Here is a 14,750-nt window from a genome sequence, read left to right on the forward strand (position 1 = left end):
ACCACATTGTGCATCTGGCTTATGTGGCTCCTGGGGAATCTAACCAAGGTCTTCTGGCTTTGCAGGCAACCTCCTTAACTGCTAAGCCATCTCTCCTATCCAGTGTGTGTGAATTTCTTGTAGTGTGTGGTATATATTTTTGGATTTGTGATACATGCAGAGGCCAGAGGAGAATGTCATGTGGCCTGCATCACACTTTTGCTTTATTTCATTGAGGCAGAGTCTCACTGAACCCAGAGGTGACATTTTTTGGTCATACTGGCTGACCAGTGAACCCTAGTGATTCTCCTGTCCCTACTGTTCTCAGCATTGAGGTTACAGTCATGTGTGGCTTTTTACATGGGTGCTGGTAATCCAACCCAGGTACTTACTGAGCTGTTTCAGTCCCTGACCTTGAACTCTTGATCCTCTTGCTTCTCAAAACACTTCTTCTGCCTCCCAAGTGCTAGGATTACAGGCATATATCACCACGTGTGGCAAGTACTTGTTAAAAGGAATGGTTTTTTCCATGGACAGAATTTTGTTAAAAAGTGTCTCATGGTTTTCTTTCATAGTGTTCCAAGGTTTGCCTGAGAGTGATCAATTGTCAGTAAGTTCCTTAGGTCTTTAGAAACAGTTTTGGCCCCACTCATGGCGGCACCTGCTTGTGATTCCAGGCCTCAGAAAGCCTGGCCGGCAGGATTTCTCTAGTTTGAAGCTGTTTATTGCAATGTTGGGGATGGAATGTAGGGCTTCCTAAGCATGCTAGATGCTAGGCAAGTACTCTAGCTACATCTCTAGTCCTCCTTTCTTGGTTTGGTTGTTTTTATTATTTAGTTTTTGAAGTAGTATCTTGCTGTAGCCCAGGCTGACCTGGAGTTCACTCTGGTCTCAGGGTGGTCTCCTACGCAGTGGGGTTACTGGTAATTACTATGGGGTTATGGGCTATGAGTTGTGAGAGCAGTAGTCATTGTAGGGAGGGGCAATGCCTGTGGATACTCCTTCCTACCCTGTAACTTTTAAAAATGTTTTGTTTATTTTTATTTATTTGAGAGCAACAGATAGATAAAGAGAGAGAATGGTTGCGCCAGGGCTTCCAACCACTGCATACCAGATACATTGCTCCCCCTTGTGTATCTGGCTTGTGTGGGTCCTGGGGAATCAAGCCTCAAACTGCGGTCCTTAGGCTTCACAGGCAAGCGTTTAACCTCTCAGCCATCTTTCCATCCTCTACCCCGTGACTCTTGCAGTCTTTCTGCCCCTTCTTCTGCATTGTTCCCTGAGCCTTGTTGGGTGTGTTAAAAGTCTCCTTCAGCTAGGTGTGGTGGCCTATGCCTTTAATCTCAGCACTTGGGAGGCAAAGGTAGGAGGAGGGCTATGAGTTCAAGGCCAGCTTGGAACCACACAGTGAGTATCAGGTCAGCCTGGGCTAGACTGATACCTTACCTCAAAAACAACAAAAAACAAAAAAAGTTTATTGTTAAGTTCTCATCAACTTCTGGAGATCTGCTTTGATATATGACCTAGAATTCACTATTTAGTCTCAGGATGGCCTCGAACTCACCACGATCCTCCTCCGTGCTAGGATTAAAGGCGTATGCCACCATGGCCGGCTTAAGCTGCTCTTTTCTTTTCTTTTCTTTTCTTTTCTTTTCTTTTCTTTTCTTTTCTTTTCTTTTCTTTTCTTTTCTTTTCTTTTATTTTATTTTATTTTATTTTATTTTATTTTTACTTGTGCTAGGGGTTGAACCCAGGGCTTTTCCACATGCTAGACAACCACTCTGCATGCCAAAAAAAAAAAGGATATGTTGGTTTGGAGGGATGGCTTAGTGGTTAAGGTGTTAGGCTGCAAAGCTAAAGGACCCAGGTTCGAGTCCCCAGGACCCATGTAAGCCAGATGCAAAAGGTATGATGCATGCTTCTGGAGTTCACTTGCAGTGGCTAAGGCCCTGGTGCACCCATTCTATCTATCTGTCTCTCTCTCTCTTGCTCTCTCTCTCCCTCTTGCTCTCGCTGTCTAAAATTTAAAAAAAAAAAAAATGTAAGGATATGTTTTCCCAGACATGTTGGCCAGCACTTTGGAGGTAGAGACAGGAGGATCAGGAATGATCAAGATCATTCTTTGCTCCTGTGTATAGCAAATTCACATCTAAGTTGTATTATTGAGACCTTTGATTTCATTTGGCAGCTTCTAACACGTGAACAAAAAGAAGGAGCCTTCTCCAACTTCCCCATTTCTGAAGAGACTATAAAGCTTCTGAAAGGTACTGTGATTTTAATGAATATGAAGCTAGACATCTACCTAGGAGAATATGAAAGATAAATAACTTTTTTTTTTTTTAAGTTAAGTTTTATTTATTTATTTACAAGCTGAGACTAAGAGATTGAATGGCTGCTAGGGTGTCTTGCAAATGCAAACAAACTCTAGATGCATGTGCTAGTTTGTTCATCTGGCTTTATGTGGGTGCTGGGGTATTGAAAAGAGCAGGTTTTGCAAGCAAGTACCTTTAACCATTGATCCATCTCTCCAACCTCAGAAATAGTTCTTTAATTGCAATTATTTCTGCATCATCCTTTTCAGTATTTAGACCTGTTTTAACCCTAAGAACATAGTTTTCAATTTTAAGACCAGTTTGTTTTTATTTATTTATTATTATTATTATTATTATTATTATTTTGTTTTTGCGTTTTTGAGGTAGGGTCTCATTCTAGCCTAAGCTGACCTGGAATTTCTATGTAGCTTCAGGGTAGCCTTGAACTCATGGCAGTCCTCCTACCTCTGTCTCCTAAGTTCTGGGATTAATGGTGTACATCACCATGCCTGGCTTAGACCAGTTGTTATAAACTTCTGTTTGAGGTAGGAATAACTGTAAATATTAGTCATGGACGAATCTAAATAATCTTTCTTCCCCCAATTCCGTTCTTAGGTTTGAACCCAGTGCTTGCACTTGCCTGGCAAGTACTCTTCCATTGAGCTAAACCTCCAACTGCAGAATTGTCATTTTAAAATTAATTTACTTGTTTTCTAATGATAGTTGCAAAGAAATATCTTAATGAAATCTCATTTTACAGGTCGAGGGGTAACCTATCTCTTTCCTATTCAAGTTAAAACCTTTGGTCCTGTATATGAAGGAAAAGATTTAATTGCTCAAGCACGGACAGGAACAGGGAAGACATTTTCTTTTGCCATACCCTTGATTGAAAGGCTCCAAAGAAATCAAGAAACACTTAAGAAAAGCCGCTCACCAAAGGTAATAGTTAAGGGAGTAAACTCTAAACATTAATGGATAGAGACAGATAATACATAGTCTCTTTTACCACCCTTAGGGTTTTATGTAGCCCAGACTGATCTTGAATTTTCTGTTTTATTTTATTTTTCTTTATTTAATTTTTTGTTTTTTTGAGGTAGTGTTTCGCTTTTGCCTACACTGTTCTGGAATTCACTACGTAGTCTAAGGGTGGCCTCAAACTCTTGGCAATCTTTCTACCTCTGCCTCCCAAGTGCTGGATTAAAGGTGTGCGCCACCACACCTGGCTTATTTTGAGAGAGAGAGAGAGAATTGGTGACAGGGCCTCAGCCACTGCTATCAAACTGTGGGCGTTTGCGACCTTGCACTTGCCTCTTCTTTGTGGGTCTGGTTTATGTGGGATCTGGAGAGTCTAACATGGGTCCTTAGGCTTCGCAGGCAAACGCCTTAACCACTAAACCATCTCTCCAGCCCTGGTCTTGAGTTGTCTATGTAACTGAGGATGACCTTGTGCTCCTGATCTTCCTACTTCAAGCTCCAGTGCTAGGATTACAGGCATGCACCACCATACCCATATGACTTGGTGCCTGGGGATCAGACCCAGGGTTTCATGCCTGTTAGGCAAACACTACCAACTGAACTACATCCCCAGCCATAAACAAAGTGAGTTTTCATTTATTTGGTCATTCTGTAAATATACAACATTATTTGATGAATTGACTTTTTGTGAAGAATATTACCAAAGTAATGTTACTGGTCTGTGTTAATGGCATATTAGTGATCTGTTTTATTAATAAGTAGTAAATCAATTAACAGAGTACTGATAAAATTTTAGTTTAAAATTTGATCATTTTAGAACCTGTGTACTTTTAAGACTTACAAAAGTGAAAAGAAAAAATTAGCATAATAACTTGAACACGTATGTTCCTTGAAAGATTTCTAAATGGTATTTCAGTATGAAAGCATGTTCACATGTGTATAAATATAATCAAATCATAATAGTTTTAGATCAGCTATCTCCATCATGTTGGCTGACAGGATAAATCTCTAATTTTTTATTTATTTAAAATATTTTATTTTGGAGCTGGAGAGATGGCTTAGTGATTAAGTGCTTGCTTGTGAAGCGTAAGGACCTTGGTTCAAGGCTCTATTTCCCAGGACCCATGTAAGCCAGATACACAAGGGGGTGCTTGGGTCTGGAGTTTGTTTGCAGTGGCTAGAGGCCCTGGCGCGCCCATTCTCTCTCTCTCTGCCTCTTTCACTTCCTGTCTGTCACTCTCAAATAAATAAAAAATGTTTTTAATATATATATTTTTTATTTGACAGAGAAAGAGGGGGAAGAGAGAGAGGATGGGCATACCAAGGCCTCTAGCCACTGCAAACAAACTCCAGACCCATGCTCCCCCTTGTGCATTTGGCTAATGTGGGTCCTGGAATATTGAAGCTGGGTCCTTTGGCTTTGCAGGCAAATGCTTTGACCGCTAAGCTATCCCTCCAGCCCTTACTTATTTGTTTTTTATTGACAACTTCCATAATTATAGACCATAAACCATGATAATTCTCTTTCCCTCCACTTGCCCCTTCACAAGGCCACTCTCTATCATATCGCCTAACCCTCTCATTCAGTCTCTTTTATTTCTTTCTTTCTTTTTGTTTTTCGAGGTAGGGTCTCACTCTATTCCAGGCTGACCTGGAACTCACTATGTAGTCTCAGGATGGCCTTGAACTCATGGCAATCCTCCTACCTCTGCCTCCCAAGTGCAGGGATTAAAGGCGTGAGCCACCATGCCCAGCCAGTCTCTCTTTTATTTTGATGTCTTCATCTTTTCTTCCTATTATGATGGTCTTGTATAGGTATTGTCAGGCACTGCAAGATCATAGATAATCCAGGCCATTCTGTGTCTGAAAGAGTGCATTATAAGGAGTCCTACCCTTCTTTTGGCTCTTATATTCTTCCCACCACTTTTTCCACAATGGACCCTGAGCCTTGGAAGGTGTCATAGAGATGTTTCAGTGCTGAGCACTCTTCTGATAGGAAAAATCTTTTTTTAAAAAATATATCTTATTTATTTATTGTTTTAATTTATTTATTTACTTAGGAGAAAGAGAAAGAGGCAGATAGAGGAGAGAGAGAGAAGGAGGGAGGATACGTGAGAAGAGCCTCTAGCCACTGCAAACGAACTGTAAATTGCTTGTGCGTTTGGCTTACTTGCTTACTGGGGAATTGAACCTGGATCCTTAAGCTTTGCAGACAAGTGCCTTACCCCCAAAGCCATCCCTCCAGCTCATAAATCTTTTTTTCTTTGATGAAATTGGGGAAAGCAGCAGCTAAGACAAACAGGAAATAATTCTAGCCCTGCTTTAAAAGCTATTTTGAAGCCAGGTATGGTAGTACCCACCTTTACTCCCAGCACTCAGGAGGCAGAGGTAAGAGGATGGCAGTGAGTTCAAGGCCACCCTGAGACTACATAGTGAACTCAGCTTGAGCTAGAGTGAGACCCTACCTCAAAAAAAAAATTTTTGTTAGGAAGATGTTATAGGAGATTTCAGCTGTTTAATCTTGGGCAAGATGTTTCTGTCACTCAAGCTCTTCAGTTGTACATTTTGGATAATTATCTCACCTCAGGATATCTGTGAGATCAAATTCAATAACTCATACAAACTACTAGTGTCTAATACATGGTGAGCTTTCTTTCTTTCATTGGTGTTTTATGTTTCTTTGGTTTTTGTTTTTGGTTTTTCGAGGTAGGGTCTCACACTAGTGGGCTGACCTGGAACTCACCATGTCGTCTCAGGCTGACCTTGGACTTTTACAGTGCCACCGCAAACGAACTCCACTTTGTGCATCTGGCTTACATGGGTCCTGGGGAATCAAACCTGGGTCCTTTGGCCTTCTAGCCAAGCTCCTTAACTGCTAAGCCATCTATCTGTACAGCCCCTGACTTTTTGTGAAATCTGACATATGTAGATTATCATAAGTTTAAGTTATTTTTAGTGTTGCTATTTGTGTTATCCCCTTTCCCCCATCTTGGGGTCATACCTAGGGCTTTATTCATTATGTTAGTTAATTGTTCAACCACTAGCTACACTCCTGGCCCTGCATTGTTTTTAAGTGCTTATATTAATATTAATGTTATTACAAAAATGTCCTCTTGGTTTGAACTTGCATAATCTTTAAAAAGGGTTTTTCTGTTGTTGTTGTTTTAAATTTCTTGTTCAGGTACTTGTTTTGGCTCCAACAAGGGAATTGGCAAACCAAGTAGCCAAAGATTTCAAAGATATAACTAGAAAACTCAGCGTGGCTTGCTTTTATGGTGGAACGTCCTACCAGAGCCAGAGTGAGTGACTATGTGTGATAGTGCAAACATGGATTGGCTGCTTAAATCTAAACCATATGAAAGCTTTTATCCTAATTCCACATATTCCTGGGATTTCTTTCTTCACAGTTAATCTTATTCGAAATGGCATTGACATCTTGGTTGGGACCCCTGGTCGTATCAAAGACCATCTACAAAGTGGCCGTTTGGATCTTTCTAAGCTACGCCATGTTGTTCTCGATGAAGTGGATCAAATGTTAGATTTAGGTTTTGCTGAACAAGTTGAAGATATTATCCACAAATCCTACAAAACTGGTATATCCTACTTGATTGAAATGAGTATATTAACTATTATTCTTTGGTCAGAAAAGTTTATGTAGTTTTCATCTCATAATATGTATTACATTGTCCTGTAATACTCTAACACGATTAGTTACTTGATGTCTGTTCTTTCCCTGAAATGGAAAGTACAACAGGATACTTTAAATATTTCCTTAGTGTTTTTTTTTTTTGTGTGTGTAGTATTTTTTTGTAGTCATTAGAGTTACTAACTAATTTTTCTGATTTCTTTCTTAAATTCTGAGTTCACTTTTCTTCATTTTGCCCCAGCTGTGAAAGTTGAAAGCTTTAATAGTTGCAATGAAGTCTGTATGCTAACCACTCATCCCACATATTAAAATTTTATTTCACTGAGGCTTAGGGTGATTTTTAAAAGCTGGCTGCATGGGATATTAAGAAAACATTTGAACTCTTTTTGTTTATTTAAGATTCTGAAGACAATCCTCAGACTTTACTTTTTTCTGCCACTTGCCCACAGTGGGTATACAAAGTTGCAAAAAAATACATGAAATCCAGATATGAACAGGTTGACCTTGTTGGAAAAATGACTCAAAAGGCTGCAACCACTGTGGAAGTAAGTAGATTTCTAGCGTGATAGATTTCAGCATTTAGTTGGTATTTACTTTTGAAATTCATTGAAGCTAAAGTGAAGTATTGGGTACTTATTGAGACCTAAGCTTTCTTTCTGCCCTTAGTCAATGTGTGTTTCTATAATTTGAAACTGAGGAGCAGAATAGAATAGATGGGGGGATACAAAGTATGCAAACAGGAAGTCCTCACAGGAGAATTTACAAGCAGCCATAGAGACAGCCTGGAAGCATTTAAACTACGCCAGAGACCAGGCATGGCGCACACCTGTCATCAAAACAGAAGATTGAGGCAGGCGGATCACTATGAGTTTGAGAACTGCATTGGCTATATTGTTCCAAACCAGCCTAGACTACAGGGTCAGGCCCTGTCAAGAGCCAGAGAGTAAAAGAAAGGTGACAGAAGGCAGTTCTTCCCCCCCCCCCCAACCCCCCGAGGTAGGGTTTCACTCTAGTTCAGGCTGACTTGGAATTCACCAGGTCTCAGGGTGGCCTCGAGCTCATGGCAATCCTCCTATCTCTGCCTCCTGAGTGCTGGGATTAAAGGTGTGCACCACCACGCCTGGCTTAGAAGGCAGTTCTTAATAACTAGAATAGCCCTGAGATAATTAATTGAAGTTTAGCCAAAGAAAATCAGATCCTCATCTCATGCTCTATATTAGGAAAAAATTCTGGTTTGGGTTTTAGCTCAGTGGAAGTGTATATGCTTAATGCCTAGCAAGTACAAGGCCCTGGGTTTGGACCTCACCCCTGAATAAATTTTTTTTCTAAAAGATTGAAAAAGAGCCAAGCATGGTGGTCCATGCCTTTAATACTAGCACTTGGGAGACCAAGGTCTGAGGATCGTTGTGAGTTCAAGGCCAGTCTGAGACTACATAGCAAATTCCAGGTTAGCCTTGAAACTGCCTTGAAAAAGCAAATCCAAAAAATTATTTGCATTCATGTGAGAAGATGGGACACCAGAGTCCCTTGCCACTGTAGATGAATGCCAGACATTTCACTTATCACATCTCACTCTATGTGAGCTGGAGAGTTGAACCCAGGTGTACAGGTATTGCAGTCAAGCACCTTTAACCACTGAGTCTTTTTCTCAGCCCCTGCCTTTTTTTTTCCTAGGGTAGGGTCTCACTCTAGTTTAGGCTGACCTTGAACTCACAGTGATCCTCATGCCTTGGTCTCTGCCTCCAGGAGTGCTAAGATTAAAGACATGTGCTGGGCTGGAGAGATGGCTTAGTGGTTAAGCGCTTGCCTGTGAAGCCTAAGGACCCCGGTTCGAGGCTCGGTTCCCCAGGTCCCACGTTAGCCAGATGCACAAGGGGGCGCACGCGTCTGGAGTTCATTTGCAGTGGCTGGAAGCCCTGGCGTGCCCATTCTCTCTCCCTCTGTCTGTCTTTCTCTCTGTGTCTGTCGCTCTCAAATAAATTAAAAAAAAAAATTTAAAGACATGTGCCACCACACCCATCTAGCCCTAACTTTTGTTTGTCTGTTTGGTTATATTTTTTATTTTATTTCATTTTATCTTTTTGAGGCAAGCCCAACAGACTGGCCTGTTCTTTTTTTTTTTCTTTTTCTTTTTTTAATGCACTCGCGAGAGAGAATTGGCATGCCAGGGCCTCAGCCACTGTCATCAAATTCCAGACATATGTACCACCTTGTTAGCATGTACGGCCTTGCATACTGGTGTCACCTTGTTCCTCTGGCTTACATGGAATCTGGAGAGTCGAACATGGGTCCTTAGACTTTGCAGGCAATATATACTCTGATATGACCTTGAACTAATAGTCTCATTTACCTAAGTCTAAGATTATAGGCATGCATCCCCATACCTGGCTTAATATTTTATATGTATTTTTTATCAATATATCTGTTCATCTCTATAGCTCTCTTGGTTTTATGATATCAATTGTTTTTGGTGCTGGAGGTTGAACCTAGGGTGTTATCCATGCTAAGCATGTTTGTGACTTACACTGGCATCTTCAGACTATCCTTTTTTTTTGGAGGTAAGCCCAACAGACTTTTTTTTTTTTTTTTATTGTATTTTATTTTTATTTATTTGAGAGAGACAGAAAAAGAGGTAGAGAGAGAGAACTTAGGTTCTCATGCCTGCATGCTTGGCAAGACCTTTATTAAAATACATAATTTGGGGCTGGAGAGATGGCTTGGTGGTTAGGGCACTTGCCTGTGAAGCCTAAGGACCCAGGTTTGATTCCACAGGACCCGTGTAAGTCAGATGCACAAGATGGTACATGCACCTGCATATTATTTGCAATGCCTGAATACCCTGACACATCCATTTTCTCTCTTTCTCAAGTAAATAGAAATAAAAAGTGCATAATTCAGTATAATCTACCTTATTTATGATGTATCACCTTACTTTTATCTAATTTAAAAACATTTTCAAGCCAGGCATGATGGTGCATGCCTTTAATGTCAGCACTCAGAAGGCAGAGGTAGGAGGATCACTGTGAGTTTGGGTCCACCCAGAGACTACATAGTGAATTCTAGGTCACCCTCAGCTAGAGTGAGACTGTACCTCAAAAAACCAAAATAAATAAACAAATTGAAAAACAAAAACAAAAACCTTTTCATCAGTCCAGAAGATAGCCCTGAAATTTAGTGAATTGTCCTTGTTTTGGTACCCATGGCAGCCGCGGGTTGTCGTCCTACACATGCACCTTTTCTGGACATTTTATGTGAATGTAATTATACAGTAAGCCATGTTTTGTGTCTGCTGCCTTAATACATAATATTTACAAGTTTTATTTTTGTTTGCTGTTTTTCTCTGTACTGGACATTGAGCCCAGAATTTTGTGCATGTTAAGCAAGCATTTGATATCTGAGATATGCCCTACCCTCACGCCTGGCTCTCCTATTTTTTTTTAAGCCAGGGTCTCACTCTAACCCAGGCTGACCTGGTGCTGGGTAGTCTTGAACTCATGATGATCCATCTACTTCAGTCATGCTGGGATTAAAGCGAAGCACCACCATATCCAGCTCTCAGCTCTCTTTATTTTTTATTTTTAGGGAAGGTCTCACTAAATTCCTCAGTCTGTCCTTAAACTTAATGTAGGTCAGGCAGGAATTGAACCTGTGGTCTTTCTGTATCAGCCTTGCATAGTTGGGATCCTATACCTGCACCACCAGGCCCAGCCTTGAGTTGAGGCCAACCTGGGACTACAGAGTGAGTTCCAAGTCATCTTGGGCTAGACTGAGACCCTGCCTTGAAAAAACAAAACAAACAAGGAAATATGTTTGTAGTTGCTCTGTTTTGATGAATTCTGAAATTTGGAATCCAGACCTTTATCAAGATGTCAAATACTTACATCACCCCACAGAGTTTCTTTATGCTTTAATTTTTTTTTTTAACTTATTAGAGACAAAGAGACATGAGAGAGTGGGGAGAATGGACATGCCACTGCAGATGAACTCCAGGTGCATGTACCACCATGTCCATCTGGCATACGTTGGTATTGGGGAGTCAGTCAAACCTGGGTCTTTTAGGCATTGCATGTAAGCACCCTAATTGCAAAGCCATCTCTTCAGCTCAGCCCTGTTTAATTTAATTGATTTATTTATTTAGTTTTGGTTTTTTGAGGTAGGCTCTCACTCTAGCCCAGGCTGACCTTGGAATTCACTATGTAGTCTCAGGGTGGCCTTGAATTCACAGCGATTCTCCTACCATCTAGAGAGAACCACTGCTGGGATATTTTCCCACCAAAGACTAGTTCTGCCTATTCTAGAGTTGCATGTTATTGAATCCTCCTCTTCCTCCTTTTCTTCTTCTTCTTTTTAAATATATTTATTATTTGAGAGAGAGAGAAAAAAATGGGCATGCCAGGGCCTCCAGCCACTACAAATGAACTCCAGGTCCATGCACCCCCTTGTGAATCTGACTTACATGGGTCCTGAAGAGTTGAACCAGGATCCTTTGGCATTGTAGGCAAATGCCTTAACCACCAAGCCATCTCTTCAGCTCTGAAACCTCTTTTTCATATTCCATTCCTTTTCCCATGCAGGCCAATTCGATCAGAAAGCAAACAATGTATTAGAAGAATCTTTTAAAAATAATTTTGACAAAACAGATATATATTGCCTTTTCTTTCCTCAAAGCATCTGGCCATCCAGTGCCATTGGTCTCAGAGGCCAGCAGTGATTGGAGATGTCCTTCAAGTGTACAGTGGGTCTGAAGGGAGGGCCATCATCTTCTGTGAAACCAAGAAGAATGTGACTGAAATGGCCATGAACCCGCACATAAAGCAGGTAAGGCTTTTCAACACATCTTCTCTAGTTTAGATTATGAGGATGACTAACTGAACAGGTCTCACTTGTGGACTAAACTTGATAGCCATTTTAAAATGGAGTCTTAATACAGCTGGGCGTGGTGGCACATGCCTTTAATCCCAGCACTCGGGAGGCAGAGGTAGGAGGATCGCTGTGAGTTCAAGGCCACCCTGAGAATACAGAGTGAATTCTAGGTCAGTATGGGCTAGAGTGAGACCCTACCTCGAAAAAATAAAAAAAGTCTAATACAGATAAGATTATATATATATTTCAAAGGTAGGATCTCACTGTAGTTCAGGCTGACCTGGAATTCACTATGTAGTCTCAGGGCGGCTTCAAACTCACAATGATCCTCCTGCTTCTGCCTCCCCAGTAATGAGATTAAAGGCGTATGTCACCACACCCGGCTTCAGATAAATTATGTATTATAAAACGGTTCCAGGTTTTTGAGGTAGGGTTTTACTCTTGTCCAGGCTGACCTGAAATTCAGTATGTATCTCAGGGTGGACTGGAACTCATGGTCATCCTACTACCTCTGCCTCCCGAGTGCCTGGAATAAAGGCATGTGCCAAGCCAGTCATGGTGCGCACGCCTTTAATCCCAGCGAAGCCTAAGGACCCAAATTTGATTCTCCAGTATCCACATAAAGCTGGTGGTGCTTGCATCTGGAGTTTGTTTGCAGTGGATAGAGGCCCTGGCGTGCTCATTCGTTTATTCATCATCTTTCGCCCTCTCTCCTTGCAAATAAACAAAAAAATTTAAAAATGAATTAAATAAATTGGTTGTGGTGCCACATGCCTTTAATCTCAGCACTTTGATGGCGAGGTAGGAGGTTCACTGTGAGTTTGAGGCCAGACTGAGACTACAGCTACCCAGGCAGGCTGGATTCATAAGGAGACCTAAGCGTTTAGTGTTTACAGTGGCAAGAGGCCTTGGTGTATCCACACACAAACGTGCAAGTAAATGAATAAAGTGTTTAAAAAGGTACAGATGAGGATGCAGAGATTGCCTAGTGATTAAGGTGCTTGCCTGCAAAGCCTAAGACCCCAGGTTCAATTCCCCAGCACCTGCATAAGCCAGATCAATGTGGCACATGCATCTGGAGTTTGTTTGTAGCGGCTGGAGGCCCTTCTGTGCCCATTGTCTCTCTCTCTTAACTAAATAAATAAAGTATTTTTAAAAGACACAGTTCAGGGTGCCCAGCTTGTACAGTCTCTGGAACTTGAGACTCATAGAAAGATACAGAAAAGAAAAAAAGACTATGATGTTGAAGTATCAGTTGCAAGGATGAGCTGTTCACTTATTTTTCTTTTTTTCAAATAGAATGCCCAGTGTTTGCATGGGGACATTGCACAGTCACAAAGAGAAATTACCCTTAAAGGCTTCAGAGAAGGTAGTTTCAAAGTTTTGGTGGCAACCAACGTGGCTGCCCGTGGTTTGGACATTCCTGAGGTTGACCTGGTGATTCAGAGCTCTCCTCCACAGGTAAGAACTGGGATTTGAATTGGGCAAAATCCAGAAAGCTTTAAGAAAGCCTCTTTACTTACAAAGTGTTACTTTGGCTTCTTTATCTTAGCTATTTTTGTTAGCATGACTTTAAAGTGATCAGTATGTGCTACACTTTACTAAGTAACTGTTGTTAAGATCTAAAGCTTAGGTCAACAAATGATAGTACCTGCCTATAATCTCAGCACTCAAAGGGCAGAGGTAGGAGGAGAGTTGCCAAAAGTTCAATGCCAGCCGGTCCACTTAGCAAATTACAGTAAGGTTCTATGTCAAAAAAGAAAAAGGGAAAAGAAAATAGCAAAAATATCATACAAGGGTATTTTATAAAATTACATATACAAAACTCTAGGATAGTTGGATAAAAAGCTTTTAAATCATATTACCTTTACCCCAAAACTCTCACATATAAATTATTTGGGTGTAGTAGAGTACAAAAGGATTGAAAAAATAATTTAATTATTTATTTTGGTTTTTTGAGGTAGGGTCTCACTCTAGCTTAGGCTGACCTGGAATTTCTTCAGTGTGGCCTTGAACTCATGGTGATCCTCCTACCTTTGCCTCCCAAGTGCTGGGATTAAAAGCTATGTGCCACCACGCCTGGCCCTCCTTTTCTTTTTATTTATTAAGACAGGGTCTCTTAGTTCAGGCTATCCTGGTACTTGTCATGTAGATTCCCTTGAACCTGGAACTATCTATCCTTTGGCCTTCCTAGTGCTGAGATTAAAGTTGTATGCCTGTCTTACTTGTTGAGGTTTTTTTTTCCCCTCTCCCACTTAGGGTCTCATTTTAGTTCAGGCTGACCTAGAACTCACTCTGTAGTTCCAGGCTGGCCTCAAACTCACACTGATCCTCCTACCTCTACCTCCTGAGTGCTGGGATTAAATGTGTGTACCACCATATCTGGCACTTGGCAAGTTTTGTTTTTTTCTTTGCTTGTCAAGTTTTTAGTATTTATGTATTTATTTACTCTTAGGATGTTGAGTCCTACATCCATCGTTCTGGACGCACAGGTAGAGCTGGCCGAACAGGGATTTGCGTATGTTTTTATCAGCCGAGAGAAAGAGGACAGCTGAGATATGTGGAACAAAAAGCAGTAAGTAAAGTTGAATTACTCAAATATGCCTTATCATCTACCTGATGCCTTAGAAGATAATTCTTTTTATACTCATTCTCATAAATAGATCTAACTTTTCTTAGCTTAAGCTGCATTTGGATCTGAAGCATTTGGAGAGCAATATTTATACTAGTTGCAAGACTTTGTTTTACACAGCTTTTATTGTGAAGACAGAAGATCTGACATGCTTGTTTTCCCTATGAAGTTCTTCCTTGATACTAAATTTAGAAGTTATGACTTCTGTGTCTCAGCCTGCCACTGTAAATGGGTGACTTGTGACATTGTTTTGGCATTACAATTTAAGTTATACTGACATAATGTTTTCTTTGGTCTATACTTCTTTGTAGTATTTCACATTTTCCCTACCTTTCTCCTTTTC

The 14,750-nt window shown here is 40.8% G+C and overlaps 1 protein-coding gene across 2 annotated transcripts in view; it reads left to right on the top strand.

The window, feature by feature from the left end:
* The window catches only part of Ddx50 (DExD-box helicase 50), a 37,822-nt gene that overhangs the window by 9,679 nt on the left and 13,393 nt on the right, over window positions 1-14,750 (top strand). For both annotated transcript variants that reach the window (XM_004657881.3, XM_045137486.1), the window contains exons 3-10: window positions 2,168-2,243; window positions 3,052-3,230; window positions 6,448-6,565; window positions 6,674-6,859; window positions 7,312-7,457; window positions 11,581-11,730; window positions 13,075-13,236; window positions 14,231-14,350. In XM_004657881.3, the coding sequence (XP_004657938.1) occupies window positions 2,168-2,243; window positions 3,052-3,230; window positions 6,448-6,565; window positions 6,674-6,859; window positions 7,312-7,457; window positions 11,581-11,730; window positions 13,075-13,236; window positions 14,231-14,350 (1,137 nt within the window). The remainder of the gene's footprint in view (window positions 1-2,167; window positions 2,244-3,051; window positions 3,231-6,447; window positions 6,566-6,673; window positions 6,860-7,311; window positions 7,458-11,580; window positions 11,731-13,074; window positions 13,237-14,230; window positions 14,351-14,750) is intronic.

This window comes from Jaculus jaculus, chromosome 18, assembly GCF_020740685.1.
Source record: "Jaculus jaculus isolate mJacJac1 chromosome 18, mJacJac1.mat.Y.cur, whole genome shotgun sequence".
In the NCBI taxonomy this organism is placed as follows: Eukaryota; Metazoa; Chordata; class Mammalia; order Rodentia; family Dipodidae; genus Jaculus; species Jaculus jaculus.